Below are 20269 nucleotides of genomic sequence, written 5' to 3'. Positions count from 1 at the left end.
AACTCACTTTTAGGTTGAAATATTTCAGTAGTGCAACACGAATCTGTTTGGAAGGAATACATATTTTTTTATTTTAATGGGTTTTTGTTTTGCTACATATTTCAGTCTCATTCATCAGGTATTGTTGCCTGGTTTCCCATCCACATCACTCCAGCCAAACGCCACACCCACTAATGTTTCTTCTCCAACCGAGTGGGTGCGTTCAGTTAGATTAAACTTTTGCATGGTTGTGTAAACAGTTTGTACTGAATGACACGTTTCCCCAAAATGTTCTCGAACTGACTGAGGTATGTTTTCTCTGTTTGGTGGGTGCGGTGTGGCTTGAAGCAATAAGTGATATATTTACAGGCCAGCAGCCATGCTGACAGCATTTCCCAACCCACAACCCAATAAATTATTTGATATTGAGATAAAAACGGCTGTATTGGACCTTTTTTCAGTAGCTTACCGGTTTTTCTCCAAAATATGCAGTGAGTAGAATGAAGAGACCCTGTAAGAGATTTAAAACAACAATATTAAAACCTTGTGACCTGAAGAAGCAAAAGATGTCACGTCTACTCCTACTCCCCCCCTCCTGCGTTAGACGTCGTCTACTCCTCCCCTCCTGCGTTAGACGTCGTCTACTCCTCCCCTCCTGCGTTAGACGTCGTCTACTCCTCCCCTCCTGCGTTAGACGTCGTCTACTCCTCCCCTCCTGCGTTAGACGTCGTCTACACCTCCCCTCCTGCGTTAGACGTCGTCTACTCCTACTCCTCCCCTCCTGCGTTAGACGTCGTCTACCCCTCCCCTCCTGCGTTAGACGTCGTCTACCCCTCCCCTCCTGCGTTAGACGTCGTCTACCCCTCCCCTCCTGCGTTAGACGTCGTCTACCCCTCCCCTCCTGCGTTAGACGTCGTCTACCCCTCCCCTCCTGCGTTAGACGTCGTCTACCCCTCCCCTCCTGCGTTAGACGTCGTCTACTCCTACTCCTCCCCTCCTGCGTTAGACGTCGTCTACTCCTCCCCTCCTGCGTTAGACGTCGTCTACTCCTCCCCTCCTGCGTTAGACGTCGTCTACTCCGCCCCGCCTGCGTTAGACGTCGTCTACACCTCCCCTCCTGCGTTAGACGTCGTCTACTCCGCCCCGCCTGCGTTAGACGTCGTCTACTCCTACTCCTCCCCTCCTGCGTTAGACGTCGTCTACTCCTCCCCTCCTGCGTTAGACGTCGTCTACTCCTCCCCTCCTGCGTTAGACGTCGTCTACTCCGCCCCGCCTGCGTTAGACGTCGTCTACACCTCCCCTCCTGCGTTAGACGTCGTCTACTCCGCCCCGCCTGCGTTAGACGTCGTCTACCCCTCCCCTCCTGCGTTAGACGTCGTCTACTCCTACTCCCTCCCTCCTGCGTTAGACGTCGTCTACTCCTCCCCTACTGCGTTAGACGTCGTCTACTCCTACTCCTCCCCTCCTGCGTTAGACGTCGTCTACCCCCCTCCTGCGTTAGACGTCGTCTACTCCTCCCCTCCTGCGTTAGACGTCGTCTACCCCCCCTCCTGCGTTAGACGTCGTCTACTCCTACTCCTCCCCTCCTGCGTTAGACGTCGTCTACTCCTCCCCTCCTGCGTTAGACGTCGTCTACCCCCCCTCCTGCGTTAGACGTCGTCTACTCCTCCCCTCCTGCGTTAGACGTCGTCTACTCCTCCCCTCCTGCGTTAGACGTCGTCTACTCCTCCCCTCCTGCGTTAGACATCGTCTACCACCCCACCCCCTGCGTTAGACGTCGTCTACTCCTCCCCTCCTGCGTTAGACGTCGTCTACTCCTACTCCTCCCCTCCTGCGTTAGACGTCGTCTACTCCTACTCCTCCCCTCCTGCGTTAGACGTCGTCTACTCCTACTCCTCCCCTACTGCGTTAGACGTCGTCTACTCCTACTCCTCCCCTCTTGCGTTAGACGTCGTCTACTCCTCCCCTCCTGCGTTAGACGTCGTCTACCCCCCCCTCCTGCGTTAGACGTCGTCTACTCCTCCCCTCCTGCGTTAGACGTCGTCTACTCCTCCCCTCCTGCGTTAGACGTCGTCTACCACCCCCCTCCTACGTCCTCCCCCCTCCTGCGTTAGACGTCGTCTACTCCTCCTGCCTCCCCTCCTCCCTCCTGCGTTAGACGTCGTCTACTCCTACTCCTCCTCCTGCGTTAGACTCCTCCTCCTGCGTTAGACGTCTACTCCTACTCCTCCCCTCCTGCGTTAGACGTAATCTACTCCTACTCCTCCCCTCCTGCGTTAGACGTCGTCTACTCCTACTACTCCCCTACTGCGTTAGACGTCGTCTACTCCTACTCCTCCCCTCCTGCGTTAGACGTCGTCTACTCCTCCCCTTCTGCGTTAGACGTCGTCTACTCCTCCCCTCCTGCGTTAGACGTCGTCTACTCCTCCCCTCCTGCGTTAGACGTCGTCTACTCCTCCCCTCCTGCGTTAGACGTCGTCTACTCCTCCCCTCCTGCGTTAGACGTCGTCTACTCCTCCCCTCCTGCGTTAGACGTCGTCTACTCCTCCCCTCCTGCGTTAGACGTCGTCTACTCCTCCCCTCCTGCGTTAGACGTCGTCTACTCCTCCCCTCCTGCGTTAGACGTCGTCTACTCCTACTCCTCCCCTCCTGCGTTAGACGTCGTCTAGTCCTCCCCTCCTGCGTTAGACGTCGCCGGTTTACTAACCGTCGGTCTTGGCAACCATTCATTACTCACACCTGCGCCTCATCATCAGGCACACTTGGACCTTCCCTGATTACTCCCCCTATATATAGCACTCTGTTGGTATTTCCCAGCCGGCATTATTGTCTCTGTTTCCATGTTCAGATGCATTCCTTGTTTTTGTATCTGTACATGTTTGTTTATATTAAACTCTACACCTGCTTCCTAACTCCCTGCCTCTACATAATAAAATACAATTACAGGGTTTGATCAAGAGACAATTGTATATTAGTCAGTGTTGCATTCAATTCCCTTCTAACACAGTTGACTGAATTGAAATGGAATTGACCCAAACCTAATCTCAGTCTTACCTGGAATGCGTTCAGCAGAGTGAAGGCATAGTTCACCAGGTAGGCTATAGGTCCTTTGGTGATGTCAAACATCAAAACAAAAAATCCAAAAATCCATGTCCCTCCAAAGATTGGGGTTAGGAGGACAACCGCTTTTAGGATACCTTTGGCCACTTCTTTTTCATCCTTCGTGTTGACTTCAAGACTTGGTCTCAGGAGCCTTATGATAACTACTAGCATGCAGAACACATTGACTACTACAATAGTGCCAACAGGCAGAATGAACGCAAAGATCGAGCCCTTTAAAAAACCTCCATAAACCAGCCAACAAGCATCGGTGGTGTAGTAGTAGTCCTTCTGGCCACTGTTGTAGGTGATAAATGTAATGAAAACAATTAACAGTGGACAGCAATAGCCAACAGAAAAACACAGTCCCAAGCAAACCTTCTTGCTCATCTGATGGAACATAAATATCATCTGATGGAGAACCATGATACTCAGGCACAACATCCAGAAGAACATGGCCAGGTAGCATAAATGCTTAATTACCACAAAGATCTGACACCAATTCTCTGGGATCATGTTGGGAAAAGCTGAGGCGAGAAAGCTGCAGTCAGCTACCAGTAAACACAGGCAGATGTTAATGTGGGCTGTGTGGCGACAATACGACACGCTGGACTTGACAACAGATTTCCACACAAGACATTCTATCACTAGACAGGAGAGAAGTGAGACAATTGAGACGCCCAAGCCCACATAGGTTATCTCCGTCATATAGGGAAGGTTCTCTGGTTTCTTTGACATGAGGGTGGTGAATGAGGATAAGTGGGTGCATTCACAATGGTTTTCGTTATCAGGACCACTCCATACACAACCTTTACCAGACCATTGGCTTATTGTAAAATCCCAATATACACACTGTATCTTGTGGTTGCGGGGCCTTTCATTGATCAACTGGAAGTCTATTGAGATATCTGCAGATCCTTGACCAATGGAAGTGGACACCACGATGCTGTTTGGATCAGCGTCTGTTTGTTGCAGCTTTGGTAGATAGTTACTGAGAGATTTAAAACCTATAGTTTTAACCATCATGGAGCTAGTCCCCATGGTTACGGTGACATTGAACACTTTGTTCACACAATTTTTGTCCGGCTGAGGTTTACAGCCAATCAACTCTATGTTTGTGTGTTGGTAGGTGGTACTCTCGACATCTGACTGTTTAACCAGGCCCTCAACAGAAATCAGATATCTTTCAGCCATGGATATGTTGACAAGGTCAGGTTTAAAAACCCATGACTTTCCAAGACTGCTATCCAAAAGATTGCTGGATGATATTAGAGCATCCTGAAAAGGGGGGTCATATTTTAGTCGACTTCATTTAAAAAACAAAAATGTTTACATTTCTGTTTACTTAATCTTTTATTATAAATCGTACATACTGAAGAACAGATAAATAACATTCTGGTAAAGATGATTTTGGATTATACTTACTTGTAATTGAGCCTTATTCAGTGTGTAATTTTTTTGAGATTCGTTGATTGCGTTGTTCATGGTGAAGAGAATGGACACCGAAGCATTCACATTAGCATAAGTGTTGATGGATTCTGATTTATCGGTGGAAGATTTCAGACGTGAAAATATGTTTGCAGAATTTTTCTCAACTGATCCAAGTCCTATTGCAAGGTTCTGTAATGATAGAAAGAAAATGCGTACAAAAACTACAGTTTAGAGCAGTTTAGAATAGATGCCTTTATAATAACAAAAAGTAATTTAAATGACAATACGGCCACCCCGCCACTTGTTTTGGGAAACAGCTGAGGGATGGGGCTGGAAAAATGTAACCACTCTGAATAAGATCAAAATTATAGTTTTAACCATGTTTTGAAGCCGGTGTTTGTTTACAAATACATTGTTTACGAACAATGGAAAAAAAAAAGATAATATATTGTGGGTACAGCAGTTGAACTAAGCTCATGAGGCATTTTAAGTTCTATTATTCTAGAAAGAATGGGTCTACGGTTGAGCCACCAATTCAGTGCCTTTTGAGAAGTGTAACTCGACCCCCCCCCCCCCCCCCATTTTTTTGGTTAATTTCCCCTAATTTTAACATTCGGTCATAAAGAGCACATGTTCAACTTCAGAAAAAAAGGTTTTCCCATCTCAAGATGTAAAAAAAGACTATGAAAGTGCATAATAGAGAGAAGGGAGAGAGACAGACACCAGAGAGAGAAGAAAGACGGAGCAAAACCCAAGTTATTTCTTTGATATATTTATTTTCCGTCTTAGTAAAGTAGTTTTTTCGGACTAAAGCCTCCCTGTCTCTGTGTCAATCTCTGCACGCTCAACCCAATGAATCAATTAGGATGATTTGTTTTAATACCTGTGAATCAATAAGGATGATTTGTTTTAATACCTGTGAATCAATTAGGATGATTTGTTTTAATACCTGTGAATCAATTAGGATGATTTGTTTTAATACCTGTGAATCAATTAGGATGATTTGTTTTAATACCTGTGAATCAATTAGGATGATTTGTTTTAATACCTGTGAATCAATTAGGATGTCATGTAGATCTACATTCACACAGTTAGATATTTCCTCCTCCCAAACTCCATCACTCAAACACTGTCTCTGGGTTTTTCCAATACCATCTTTACACTTCAGCACCGCTGTATAGTCAGCCTTTGCGTTTGACCAGTCACCTTCAGCAGGACAAAATTTTGAATTGCCTGTGGAAATAAACAGAATCGTTGACAATAAGTAAGAAATAGATATTCAAGACAAATTTACACCATTTAGATGAACAAGAAATAGGGTGGCTTTTAAAAATACATGTTTTTAACCCTTATTTTACCAGGTAAATTGACTGAGAACACATTCTCATTTACAGCAACAACCTGGGGAATAGTTACAGGGGAGAGGAGGGGGATGAATGAGCCAATTGTAAACTGGGGATTATTAGGTGACCATGATGGTATGAGAGCCAGATTGGGAATTTAACCAGGACACCGGGGTTAACACCCCTACTCGTACGATAAGTGTCATGGTATCTTTAGTGACCACAGAGAGTCAGTACACCCGTTTTAACGTCCCATCCGAAAGACGGCACCCTACACAGGGCAGTGTCACTGCCCTGGGGCATTAGGATATTTTTTTTAGACCAGAGGAAGGGGTGCCTCCTATTGACCATCCAACACCACTTCCAGCAACATCTGGTCTCCCATCCAGGGACCAACCCTGCTTAGTTTCAGAAGTTCAAGACAATGGTTGAGTTCCAGGTCGACTACTTTGAAGCTGCCTGCCAGATCTCACAATACCTGGATAGGATGATAGCCACATCACATGATATAGTAATCTGATACCTGGATATGATGATAGCCACATCATATGATATAGTAATCTGATGCCTGGATAGGATGATAGTCACATCATATGATATAGTAATCTGATACCTGGATATGATGATAGCCACATCATATGATATAGTAATCTGATACCTGGATATGATGATAGCCACATCATATGATACAGTAATCTGATACCTGGATATGATGATAGCCACATCATATGATATAGTAATCTGATGCCTGGATAGGATGATAGTCACATCATATGATATAGTAATCTGATACCTGGATATGATGATAGCCACATCATATGATATAGTAATCTGATACCTGGATAGGATGATAGCCACATCATATGATATAGTAATCTGATACCTGGATATGATGATAGCCACATCATATGATATAGCAATCTGATGCCCGACTGAAGTCGATGACGTGTCACACAACCCATGGTTGATGCAATGCAACGTCTGTAAAGAAGTCATCCTGGAACTCACCCAAGAATTTAAAAAATGATACTATACTGAACAAAAATATAAAGTCAACATGTAAAGTGTTGGTCCCATATTTCATGAGCTTTAATAAAATATCCCCAAATGTTTCCATATGCACAAAACTTTTTCTCTCAAATTGTGTGTACAAATTTCTTTACATCCCTGTTAATTAACATTTCTCCTTTTCCAAGATAAACCGTCCACCTGACAGTTGTGGCATATCAAGAAGCTGATTAAACAGCATGATCATTACACAGGTGCACTTTGTGCTGGGAACAATAAAAGGCCACTCAAAAAAAGTTTGAGGGGAGTATGCAATTAGCATGCTGACTGCAGTAATGTCCTCAAGAGCTGTTGCAAGAGAATTTAAAGTTAATTTCTCTACCATAAGCCGCCTCCAACGTCGTTTTAGAGAATTTGGCAGTTCGTCCAACCTGCCTCACAACCGCAGACCACGTGTAATCACGCCAGCCCAGGAACCTCCACATCCAGCATCTTTACCTGTGGGATTGTCTGAGACCAGCAACCCAGACTGCTGATGAAACTGAGGAATATTTATGTCTGTAATAAAACCCTTTGTGTGGAAAAATTAATTCTGATTGGCTGGGACAGCTCCCAAGTGGGTGGCTCTGTTCCATCACAGGCCCACCCATGGCTGCTCCCCTGCCCAGTCATGTGAAATCCATAGATAGGGCCTAATACATTTATTTCAATTGACTGATTTCCTTATATGAACTGTAACTCAATAAAATGTTTGAAATTGTTCCATGTTGCATTTTTATATTTTTGTTCAGTATATTTATCTTAGATTTCACTGAAAATATGCTTGCGTTTGTTAGCCATTCCAAGAAGATTGAGGTATGCCGCTGTACCAATTTAGAACATAATTGTTCATATGGCAAAATACACTGTTCATGCTGGATAATGGTACTGAAAACCTACTGTAGATAACAGGGATATTGACAGTAGCATTTTTCTCTTGGGACAGGATGTTCATAAATGTACACGTTACAGCTGGCTCTTGTAAACTGCTGCAGCTGACAGTCGTATCAATCCTGTAAGTTATGCCAGTACTGGTAACATCTGTGGAGAGATAAATTACAAGATTTTATAACTGTCAAATGTGTTCAACTGTGCTCCTAATTGCATTTTAATAGCAATTGTTATAACATACAGTCTTAAACATAGCGTAATTAACATGTGAGGACCATGAAGGGCAGAAAATTACCTTTTTGTTCATTTAATGGAGTTTCAGTGTTGGTGTAATTCCATGTCACATTGTAGTTTTCAGTGCTATTCATAATTTCACATTGAACTCTGACAAAGATTCTATCATTTGCATTATATTTCTTGTAACAGTCTGGAAATTGGGGCGTGCTACTAATGTAAATTTGTGGAAGGAGCGCTATGTCTAGTGTTGCACTGGCTTTGTGGTTTATGGTCACATTGGATGCTTTTGGATTGAAGACACACGTGTACAGCCCTGCAGTTAAATGAAAATGAAAAGAGAAACATGTTTTACTGTTTTATCTTACAATGAGTTAATCTGCGTGACTCAAGACCACGTTAGCTCACTGACTTAAAGCCTAGGCATTAGTTATGGGAGCTAGCACAAGTCCTCAGACGACTCATCATAAGACTGCAATTCACCCAACGAACTCCACTTCACAAACCGTAGGCCTATATTCGTACAGACCTTTCAGCATAGAGAAAAAATATGAAAATTGCATGAATATGAGCAAATAATGAATGTGTCCCAAGTAGCAACCTTTACCTTTGACAGTGCCCTACTTATGACCAGATCCTATAGGTAATAACGTGCCATTTGGAACACACACACTATCTAATTGGCCCTGTGACCTGTCCTATCATCTTCTACAACACCATAGAAAATAACAGATAACACATACCTTCCCAGATCTCCGTTGCCTGTCTGAGGATAATTGCAGTCGTCCTACTAGTGGGTACCACTGTGGCATCAGTGCCTGTTGTTACGTCAAATGTTTTACCATCACTCCTTTTCAAAACCCATTCGATTGGTTTCATGTCCTCCTTGGCTTGGCAGACAATTGTCTGTTTAGAATCATATTTTACCGGGCCTTCTGGTACTGTGATCTCAACAACGCCTGTAAGAGAAAAGTACACAGAACATTTAGTAGCTTCTCACCTCTCCACCATGCTAGCGGATATGTGGTGAGCTGTGCATCACCTTAGGGTGCTACTACACATTGGTGGTGGAAGAGGTGAGTTTCCCCCCTTTTCTATGTAACGCTCTTTGAAATGGTTTCAAGTTCTATCAGTCGTATGTTCAGGATACACACTGTATACACCGTCCAATGAAATGCTTTCTTGCAGGTTCCTTCTGGACAATGCAACGACAATAAGAAATAACAAGATATAATACGAAGACAAAGAAAAAAGGCTCAGTAGAATAGAATAATCAATTTAACATAAGTTTAATACAGGAGCAGTAAGCCTTTGTTAAACTTTGCCCTGTGTAGCCCTCCCTGTGTCCCTACTAACTTGGCCTGCTTAGCTTCCACTGTGAGGCCACTAATGCATCCCCCACTCCACCCTCCATTTCTCAATAAATCACTTTTAGACGATACACCAGAAGAAGAAAATAAAATAAGAAAATAAACCACGACTTTGATAAATGTTATCTTTTTTAAATAGCATTTCCAAAACAAACCCTCAAAAACATGAAACAACTATTATTGTCAGAGGTTGCGCTCAACCCCATCTGCCTTGAGCCGCCCAGGCTGGCATGGAACAGAGCACACCCACAAACTCCAAGGTCAGTAGGCCCTACAGCCTATGCTGTCTCCAGCAGATCTTTAGACCCATCCGACTTAGAAAAAAAGGTACAAAAAATAAACATCTAGCCTTCACTAAATAAACAGAATCAGGTTATGTGTTTCAGGTAATAGCCCTTACATCCCTTCATTACAACTCTAAGTCAATTCTCTGTCATGCAAAAAATAAAAATAATCAAGATGCACAAAGAACAAGACAGAAGGAACAAAATATATAGGCCAAGATCGCATTCGGAAAGTATTCAGACCCCTTGACTTTTTTCACGTTGTTATGTTACGGCCTTATTCTAAAATGTATTAAATAAAAATATTTCCTCAGCAATCTACACACAAGACCCTAATATTACAAAGTTTAAAAAGGGTTTTTGTTAATTTAAAAAAATGTAAAATGTTCTTCTTTTTTTTTTGAAATATCTTATTTACATTAGTATTCAGATCCTTTGCTATGAGACTCAAAATTGAGCTCAGGTGAATCCTGTTTCCATTGATCATCCTTGGGATGTTTCTACAACTTAATTGGAGTCCACCTGTGGTAAATTCAATTGATTGGACATGATTTGGAAAGGCACACACCTGTCTATATAAGGTCCTAAAGTTGACAGTGCACGTCAGAGCAGAACCAAGCCACGAGGTCAAAGGAATTGTCTGTAGAGCTCCAAGACAGGATTGTGTAGAGGCACAGATCTGGGGAAGGGTACCAAAAATATTCTGAAGCATTGAAGGTCCCCAAAAACACAGTGGCCTCCATCATTCTTAAATGGAAGAAGTTTGGAACCACCAAGACTCTTCCTAGAGCTGGCCACCCGGCCAAACTGAGCAATCGGGGGAGAAGGGCCTTGATCTGGGAGGTGACCAAGAACCCAATGGTCACTCTGACAGAGCTCTAGAATTCCTCTGTGGAGATGGGAGAACCTTCCAGAAGGACAACCATCTCTGCAGCACTCCACCAATCAGGCCTTTATGGTAGAGTGGTGAGACGGAAGCCACTCCTCAGTAAAAGAAACATGACAACCCACATGGTGTTTGCCAAAAGGCACCTAAAGACTCTCGGACCATGAGAAACAAGATTGTCTGGTCTGATGAAACCAAGATTGAACTTTGCCCTGAATGCCAAGCGTCACATCTGGAGGAAACCAGGCACCGCTCAGCACTTGGCCAATACCATCCCTACGGTGAAGCATGGTGGTGGCAGCATCATGCTGTGGGGATGTTGTTCAGTGGCAGGGACTGGGAGACTAGTCAGGATCGAGGGCAAGATTATTATTATATATATTTTTGCCTTTATTAAACTAAGCAAGTCAGTTAAGAACAAATTATTATTTACAATGACGGCCTAACAATGACAGCCAAACCCTCCCGGGCCAATTGCGTGCCGCCCTATGGGACTCCCGATAACAGCCAGTTGTGGTACAGCCTGGTATCAAACTAGGGTCTGTAGTGACACCTCTAGCACTGCAGTGCCTTAGACCACTGCGCCACTCAGGAGCCCAAGACGAACGGAGTAAATTACAGAGAGATCCTTGATGAAAACCTGCTCCAGAGCTTTCAGGGTCTCAGACTGGGGCAAAGGTTCACCTTCCAACAGGACAACAACCATAAGCACACAGCCAAGGCTTCGGGAAAAGTCTCTGAATGTCCTTGAATGGCCCACCCAGGGCCCAGACATGAACACGATCTAATATCTCCGGAGAGACCTGAAAATAGCTGTTCAGCGACGCTCCCCATCCAACCTGACAGAGCTTGAAAGGATCTGCATAGAAGAATGGGAGAAAATCCCCAAATACATATCAAATAAAACTTTTTGTCACATGCTCCGAATACAACAAGTGTAGACCTTACCGTGAAATGCTTACTTACAAGCCCTTAACCAACAGTGCAGTTCAAGAAGAGTTAAGAAAAAATTTACCAAATAAACTAAAATAAAAAATAAAGTAACACAGTAACATAACAATAACGAGGCTATATACAGGGGGTACCGGTACCGAGTCAGTGTACAGGATAGTTGAGGTCATTTGTACATGTAGGTAGGGGTGAAGTGACTATGTATAGATAATAAACAGTGAGTAGCAGCAGTGTGCAAAACAAATAGGGGGGGCATTTGATTAATTGTTCAGCAGTCTTATGGCTTGGGGAAAGAAGCTGTTAAGGAGCCTTTTGGTCCTAGACTTGGCGCTCCGGTACTGCTTGCCGTGCGGTAGCAGAGAAAACAGTCTATGACATGGGAGACTAGAGTTTCTGACAATTTTATGGTCTTTCCTCTGACACCTCGTATTATATGGATCCTGGATGGCAGGAATCTTGGCCCCAGTGATGTACTGGGCTTTACGCACTACCCTCTGTAGTTCCTTACGGTCAGATGCCGAGCAGTTGCCATACCAGGCGGTGATGCAACTGGTCAGGATGCTCTCAATGGTGCAGCTGTAGTACTTTTGAGGATCTGGGGACCCATGCCAAATCTTTTCGGTCTCCAGAGGGGGAAAAGGTTTTGTCATGCCCTCTTCACGACTGTCTTTTATGTTTGGACCATGATAGTTTGTTTGGTGATGTGGACATCAAGGAACTTGAAACTCTCGACCCGCTCGACTACAGCCCTGTTGATGTTAATGGGGGCCTGTTTGGCCCGACTTTTCCTGTAGTTCCTTTGTCTTGCTCACATTGAGGGAGAGGTTGTTGTCCTGGTACCACACTGCCAGGTCTCTGACCTCCTCCCTATAGACTGTCTCATCGTTGTCTGTGATCAGGCCTACCACTGTTGTGTCGTCAGCAAACTTAATAATAGTGCTGGAGTCGTGTTTGGCCATGCAGTCGTGGGTGGGAGGGAGTACAGGAGGGGGCTAAGTACACAACCCTGAGGGGCCCCAGTGTTGAGGATCAGCGTGGCAGACGTGTTGTTGCCTACCCTTACCACCTGGGGGCGGCCTGTTAGGAAGTACAGGATCCAATTGCAGAGGGAGGTGTTTAGTCCCAGGGTCCTTAGCTTAGTGATGAGCTTTGTGGGCACTATGGTGTTGAACACTGAGCTGTAGTCAATGAACAGCATTTTCACATAGGTGTTATTTTTGTCCATGTAGGAAAGGGCAGTGGGGATTGAGATTGCATCATCTGTGGATCTGTTGGGGCGGTATGCAAATTGGAGTGGGTCTAGGGTATCTGGGAGGAGGCTGTTGATGTGAGCCATGACCAGCCTTTCAAAGCACTTCATGGCTACCGACGTGAGTGCTACGGGACGATAGTCATTTAGGCAGGTTACCTTCGCTTCCTTTGGCACAGGGATGATGGTGGTGTGCTTGAAACATGTAAGTATTACAGACAGTCAGGGAGAGGTTGAAGATGTTAGTGAAGACACTTGCCAGTTGGTCCGCGCATGCTTTGAGCACACGTCATGGTAATCCATCAGGCCCTGCGGCTTTGTGAATGTTGACCTGTTTAAAGGTCTTGCTCACATCGGCTACCGAGAGCGTTATCACATAGTCATCCAGAACAGCTGGTGCTCTAGTTCATGCTTCAATGTTGTTTGCCTCGAATCGAGCATAAAAGGCATTTAGCTCGCCTGGACAGCTTGCGTCTAGATTTCCCTTTGTAGTCAGTAATAGTTTTCAAGCCCTGCCACATCTGACGAGGATCAGAGCTGGTGTAGTAGGATTCAATCTTCATCCTATTTTGACGCTTTGCTTGTTTGATGGTTCGTCTGAGGGCATAACGGGCATCCGAATTAGTGTCCCACTCCTTGAAAGCGGCAGCTCTAGCCTTTAGCCTCTTGGAACTCCCCATCCCGGTTCCGGGATCGTGACTAAAGCCTCAGGCTCATTAGCATAACGCAACGTTAACGATTTCTGAAAATCGCAAATAAAATGAAAATAATGCGTCTGCTCTCAAGCTTAGCCTTTTCTTAACAACACTGTCATCTCAGATTTTCAAAATATGCTTTTGAACCATAGAAATTGACTAATTTGTGTAAGAGTATGCAAAGCTAGCATAGCATTTTGAGTAGCATTTAGCACGCAACATTTTCACAAAAACCAGATAACCAAATAAATAAAATCATTTACATTTGAAGAGCTTCTGATGTTTTCAATGAGGATACTCTCAGTTACATACCAAATGCGCAGTTTTTCCTGAAAGCGTCTGTGTGTAGGAGAAATCGTTCCGTTTTCTACATTGCGTCTGGCTCCCGAAACAAACCGAAAATTCAGTCACCTACAACGTCAAACTTTTTCCGAATTAACTACATAATATCGACCGAAACATGGCTAAAGTTGTTTGGAATCAATCCTCAAGGTGTTTTTTCACATATCTCTTCATTGATATATCGTTCGTGGAAGCTTGCTTTCCTCTCTGAATCCCATGGAAAAATACTGGCAGCTGACTTTTGCGCACCAATTTCGGCGCAGGACACCGGGCGGACACCTGGTAAATGTGGTCTCTTATGGTCAATCTTCCAATGATCTGCCTACAAATACGTCACAATGCTGCAGAAACTTGGGGAAACGACAGAATGGGTTGACTCACTCCTCTCGCATTCACAGCCATATAAGGAGACAATGGAAAACAGAGCCTCAAAAATCCTGCTCATTTCCTGGATGCCGTCTCATCTTGGTTTTGCCTGAAGCTCACGTTCTAGGGCACGCACAGAAAATATCTTGGTAGTTCTGGACACGTCAGAGTGTTTTCTTTCGAAAGCTATCAATTATATGCATAGTCGAGCATCTTTTTGTGACAAAATATCTTGTTTAAAACGGGAACGTTTTTCATCCAAAAATGAAATAGCGCCCCCCATAGCATATTCCAGTCTGTGCTAGCAATGCAGTCCTGTAGCGTAGCATCCACGTCATCTGACCATTTCCATATTCAGCGAGTCACTGGTGCTTACTGTTTGAGTTGTTGCTTGTAAGCAGGAATCAGGAGGATAGAATTATGGTCATATTTTCCAAATGGAGGGTGGGAGGAGAGCTTTGTATGCATCTCTGTGTGTGGAGTAAAGGTGGCCTAGTTCTTTTTTCCTCTGGTTGCACATGTGGCATGCTGGTAAAAAAAATGTAAAACGGATTTGTTAGCCTGCATTAAAGTCCCCGGCACTAGGAGCGCTGCTTCTGGTTGAGCATTTTCTTGTTTGCTTATGGCCTTATAGAGTTGGCTGAGTGCGATCATAGTGCCAGCATCGGTCTGGGGTGGTAAATAGACAGCTACGAATAATATAGATGAGAACTCTCTTGGTAAATATTGTGATCTACAACTCATTATAAGGTACTCTACCTCAGTCAAGCAATTCCTCAAGACTTCTTTAATATTAGACATCACATGCGAAGCTTGTAGCGTCAAACCCAAGAAGACTTGTTGCTGTAATTGCTGCCAAATGTGCTTCAACAAAGTACTGAGTAATGTGATACTTCAGTTTTTATTTATTTATACATTTGCAAGAATTTCTAAAAAACGGTTTTTGCTTTGTCATTATGGTGTATTATGTGTAGACTGATGAGGGGGGAAAACAATGTAATACATTTTAGAATAAGGGTGTAACATAACAAAATGTTGAAAAAGTGAAGAGGTCTGAATACTTTCGGAATGCACTGTATCAAGCATCCCAGAGTAGGAATGCTGATCTAGGATCAGGTCACCTTGTCCATATACTATTATTAATTGACTGTGTTCATACAGTCAGACCAATTCTAATATTTTGTCACTAATCAGATTAGCTCTTTTGCCACTAATTGGGCAATTTGAGAAACAAGGTCAGAATTTGGCTGCCTGTGTAAATATGCACAGCCATTGTGATCTAAAAGGCCATACTGATACTAAATCAGCACTCATACTGTGAGATGCTTGATACATACGGCCCCCGACGTAGCTAGCCCCTGATTTAGATAGACATACCTGCTGTCTCTAGCGTGAACGTAGAATTCAGTATTTTTTCCAATTCTGCTGTTTTGCTTGCAAGGACATCAGCTGAAACGTTGTTGAGGTTCATTTCAAAAGCGATGATGACACTACCACGACTTAAAGCAAAAACAAGGGACAAGATCAGGTCTACTGTATGTCGATCCCACAAAAAAATGTAACATCATTTGTAAACGAGCTGAATTACCTGAACCCTGTGATGTGTATGTCATCAAATGAATTCAATGTACTGTACACCGCTTTCAGCTAAAACGAAGAAAAAAAATGTTTGCATATAAAAAACGAATGAAGAATGATCATGCACATAGATCTGTGAAGAGTATATTGTCAACATAGTTTAATATGGTATTTGCAATAATATATCTAAATAATATATCTCCCTCTAAATTATAGTTCCTGTCTTCATTCGGTGTGTGTCATTAGAACATTGTCGTAACCCATTCCCATATTTTAAACCATTTTTATATATACAGTATAAATTTCACAAATACCTTTGGCAATAATTCATCATGCAAGGTTTTATATTCATTAGAATTTGGATTGCTGTAACTTTCAAAATATACCCTTCCAGCTATGTTAAGTTGTCCAATGACAGTAACTGTGAATAAAAGAGATCATTATTTGCAATGTGTACTGGGCCTTTTGCATTCTGTCTTTGAAATGGCTTGTCGAAAATGCAAACTGTAGACAGACTGGTATGTTTGACTATGTACACATTTTTGGATTAACACACACACACACACACACACACACACACACACACACACACACACACACACACACACACACACACACACACACACACACACACACACACACACACACACACACACACACACACACAGAGAATACCTCTTGTTTCAGGGAGGCACATTGGTTTTGTTTCTGTGGTTTCAAATGTGCAGTTTGGTTGTTTACAACAGTTAGGTGAAGACTGACACACTGCAACACTCCAGATATGCCCTGGTTTGCATTTGCACTGAGTTTTGTTTTGAAGAAGGACACAATCTGTTGAAATAATTTCAATACATAATTTTAGCCATATTTACCCCAAAATAAATTAAATGGAAATCAAATGAAAATGAAGGGAACACAATGTGTAGGCACATATATAGAGTTTGCTTTATATAGGCCTATACTGAATAGACACGGGGTTAGACTTGTGTGTGTTTTTATAGTAGGTTTACTAATGCAATGTGTCCCATGTTAGAGTATTTGATACTACATTAGTAAACCAGCGACAGTATTGCATACATATTTACCTGTTGTAAATTTAAGGGTGTCAACACTCACAGGATTGTCCATCTTAAAAGATTTGATTATAGCATCAATACGGTTGTCTGGTATGGACGCCTCAGTCCTCAGTACCATATAGTAGACTTTTGTTGAGTTGCCTGAAACATGCAAAACACCATGCAAAACATACTTTAGAAATAGAGTATGTAAAGTTTGAAGTACTGTACAAGCAATTCAGAGTAAGAGTGGTAAGAGCGGGCATGCAAATGATAAATTGCAGATGCTCACTGTTTACCCATACCTCTATCAGCAGCATTATGTCATGATTATGGAGTCCTGTCGTATTACTGTGTTAGCTATATGGCAGGGTTGGGGTCCATTTAATTTATATTCAGTCAAATGCTTCCTGAATTAACTGAATCTAAATGGAATTGACCCCAACAACCCTTGTGGCACCTTCATTTCTGGATTGCTTCCAGACTATAGATTATGTCCCAGATGATACTTGGAGCCTAGCCTCCTACAACCAGACTGATCTGACAAGCTCGGGAGATCAGTCTGGTTGTAGGAGGCTACCTGCAGCTATCCCTTCCTGAAAGTAGTACACAAAAGGGAATAGGGTTAGGGTAGTGGACCAAAAGGGAACAAAAGGGAATAGGGTTAGGGTAGTGGGCCAAAAGGGAATAGGATTAGGGTAGTGGACCAAAAGGGAATAGGGTTAGGGTAGTGGACCAAAAGGGAATAGGATTAGGGTAGTGGACCAAAAGGGAATAGGGTTAGGGTAGTGGGCCAAAAGGGAATAGGATTAGGGTAGTGGACCAAAAGGGAATAGGATTAGGGTAGTGGACCAAAAGGGAATAGGGTTAGGGTAGTGGACCAAAAGGGAACAAAAGGGAATAGGGTTAGGGTAGTGGGCCAAAAGGGAATAGGATTAGGGTAGTGGACCAAAAGGGAATAGGGTTAGGGTAGTGGACCAAAAGGGAATAGGGTTAGGGTAGTGGGCCAAAAGGGAATAGGATTAGGGTAGTAGACCAAAAGGGAATAGGATTAGGGTAGTAGACCAAATGGGAATAGGATTAGGGTAGTGGATCAAAAGGGAATAGTATTAGGGTAGTAGACCAAAAGGGAATAGGATTAGGGTAGTGGGCCAAAAGGGAATAGGATTAGGGTAGTGGGCCAAAAGGGAATAGGATTAGGGTAGTAGACCAAAAGAGAATAGGATTAGGGTAGTAAGTCGCTCTGGATAAGAGCGTCTGCCAAATGACTTAAATGTAAATGTAAATGTAGTAGACCAAAAGGGAATAGGATTAGGGTAGTAGACCAAAAGGGAATAGGATTAGGGTAGTGGGCCAAAAGGGAATAGGATTAGGGTAGTGGGCCAAAAGGGAATAGGATTAGGGTAGTGGGCCAAAAGGGAATAGGATTAGGGTAGTAGACCAAAAGGGAATAGGATTAGGGTAGTGGGCCAAAAGGGAATAGGATTAGGGTAGTGGGCCAAAAGGGAATAGGATTAGGGTAGTGGGCCAAAAGGGAATAGGATTAGGGTAGTAGACCAAAAGGGAATAGGATTAGGGTAGTAGACCAAAAGGGAATAGGATTAGGGTCGTGGGCCAAAAGGGAATAGGATTAGGGTAGTGGACCAAAAGGGAATAGGGTTAGGGTAGTGGACCAAAAGGGAATAGGATTAGGGTAGTGGACCAAAAGAGAATAGGGTTAGGGTAGTTGGCCAAAAGGGAATAGGATTAGGGTAGTGGACCAAAAGGGAATAGGATTAGGGTAGTGGACCAAAAGGGAATAGGATTAGGGTAGTAGACCAAAAGGGAATAGGATTAGGGTAGTAGACCAAAAGGGAATAGGATTAGGGTAGTGGACCAAAAGGGAATAGGATTAGGGTAGTAGACCAAAAGGGAATAGGATTAGGGTAGTGGACCAAAAGGGAATAGGATTAGGGTAGTGGACCAAAAGGGAATAGGATTAGGGTAGTAGACCAAAAGGGAATAGGATTAGGGTAGTGGACCAAAAGGGAATAGGATTAGGGTAGTGGACCAAAAGGGAATAGGATTAGGGTAGTGGACCAAAAGGGTGCCATTTGGGAGGTAGACATAGTCTTCAAAATAGGGAAAAAATGTAAATGAGCTTACCATTTGCAGAGACCTGAGCAACAGCAACAAAAACACATCCCATTATTACTCAAGTACATATGTTCAGCAGGAACAAACCAGAAAGATACATTATACAATTATTATGGAATCGGGCCAACTTTCAAGTTTGTAATTAAGTATTTGGTGTGCTACAAACATATAGCTGAAATTTTGACCAACCTTATTGCAAGTTAGTCCTAGAAAATATAAAAGAATGAACGTCTTCATTTTGTAACCTTCAGATGGAGACAGAGATAGAAATGGCAGTTGGTGTACAGCAGAAACACAGTTGTAGGTCATTTACATTCCGTCCCAACAAGATAACAATCAGTGGAACTGTCAATACTTGGATAAACCCATGTTCACTTGGGAGTTGATTTTCACTGTTGTTACATTGAATAAATAAAGTAACACATGAACACAAAAAAATGTTGACAGACTTACTGGTATAACAAATGTTTGATTATTTACCCATTTTGGATTACACACACACACACACACACACACACACACACACACACACACACACACACACACACACACACACACACACACACACACACACACACACACACACACACACACACACACACACAGAGACAATAAACATCCCCAAACATGAAGGGCCATATATGACCAGGCCCAGTTTTTAATCTGGACCTAATCATGAAATGGAAATAATTATTATTCACAGGTTTAACAAAGGCACAATCAGTTTCAATGTCCTACTGTTCAATGGTCCATTCATTAAAATGTAGGTTAATATCCCCACATAATTAAATAGAGGGGCAATTCCAGCATTTATGGACATTTCACAGAATGAAACGTTTTCTGTGTGTGTCTATAGTACCCTCTGGGGTGAGTGTATACCAGTGGAGGCAGGTGGGAGGAGCTATAGGGATACAGCTCCATATGTTTGATGTGTTTGATACCGTTCCATTAATTCCATTCCACATATTACAATGAGTCCTATAGCTCCTCCCACCAGCTTCCACTGGTATACCCTGTATATGCCCCAAAAAGTGGATTTCTAAATATTGGCATGTTGGAGAAATAAAGCTAATAAGTGTTATGGATGTTACATGAAATGAGACTGAACAAAAGTCTGTGATTTTGTAAGTCTTAGGTCAAAACATGGATTGCCAATTGGACGGAAAGGCTTAGCTGAACACATAAACGATCATTTTGAAGACTGTCATTACCATCATAACTTTAGAGAGGAAAAACTACCGTTATGGATGTTAATGGAGTCTGAAATACACATTCAAATATGAAAGATTTCTTAATCAAAATCTATCATAACATATTTGTTGTCATTTGGAAT

The 20269-nt window shown here is 43.0% G+C and overlaps 1 protein-coding gene across 1 annotated transcript in view; it reads right to left on the bottom strand.

The window, feature by feature from the left end:
• The window catches only part of adgrf3a (adhesion G protein-coupled receptor F3a), a 29852-nt gene that overhangs the window by 1416 nt on the left and 8167 nt on the right, over positions 1–20269 (bottom strand). The window contains exons 2-16 of the mRNA XM_064953242.1: positions 19126–19181; positions 18946–18958; positions 16831–16962; positions 16421–16576; positions 16060–16166; positions 15756–15814; positions 15545–15666; positions 8768–8983; positions 8086–8340; positions 7800–7940; positions 5558–5742; positions 4504–4698; positions 3034–4356; positions 449–490; positions 8–43 (exon numbers count right to left, since the gene is read on the bottom strand). Of these exons, the coding sequence (XP_064809314.1) occupies positions 8–43; positions 449–490; positions 3034–4356; positions 4504–4698; positions 5558–5742; positions 7800–7940; positions 8086–8340; positions 8768–8983; positions 15545–15666; positions 15756–15814; positions 16060–16166; positions 16421–16576; positions 16831–16962; positions 18946–18958; positions 19126–19181 (3038 nt within the window). The remainder of the gene's footprint in view (positions 1–7; positions 44–448; positions 491–3033; positions 4357–4503; positions 4699–5557; positions 5743–7799; positions 7941–8085; positions 8341–8767; positions 8984–15544; positions 15667–15755; positions 15815–16059; positions 16167–16420; positions 16577–16830; positions 16963–18945; positions 18959–19125; positions 19182–20269) is intronic.

This window comes from Oncorhynchus masou, chromosome 32 (assembly GCF_036934945.1).
Source record: "Oncorhynchus masou masou isolate Uvic2021 chromosome 32, UVic_Omas_1.1, whole genome shotgun sequence".
Taxonomy (NCBI): domain Eukaryota; kingdom Metazoa; phylum Chordata; class Actinopteri; order Salmoniformes; family Salmonidae; genus Oncorhynchus; species Oncorhynchus masou.
Note: the sequence above shows the minus strand (reverse complement) of the source record. Positions and strands in the feature narration are given on the sequence as shown.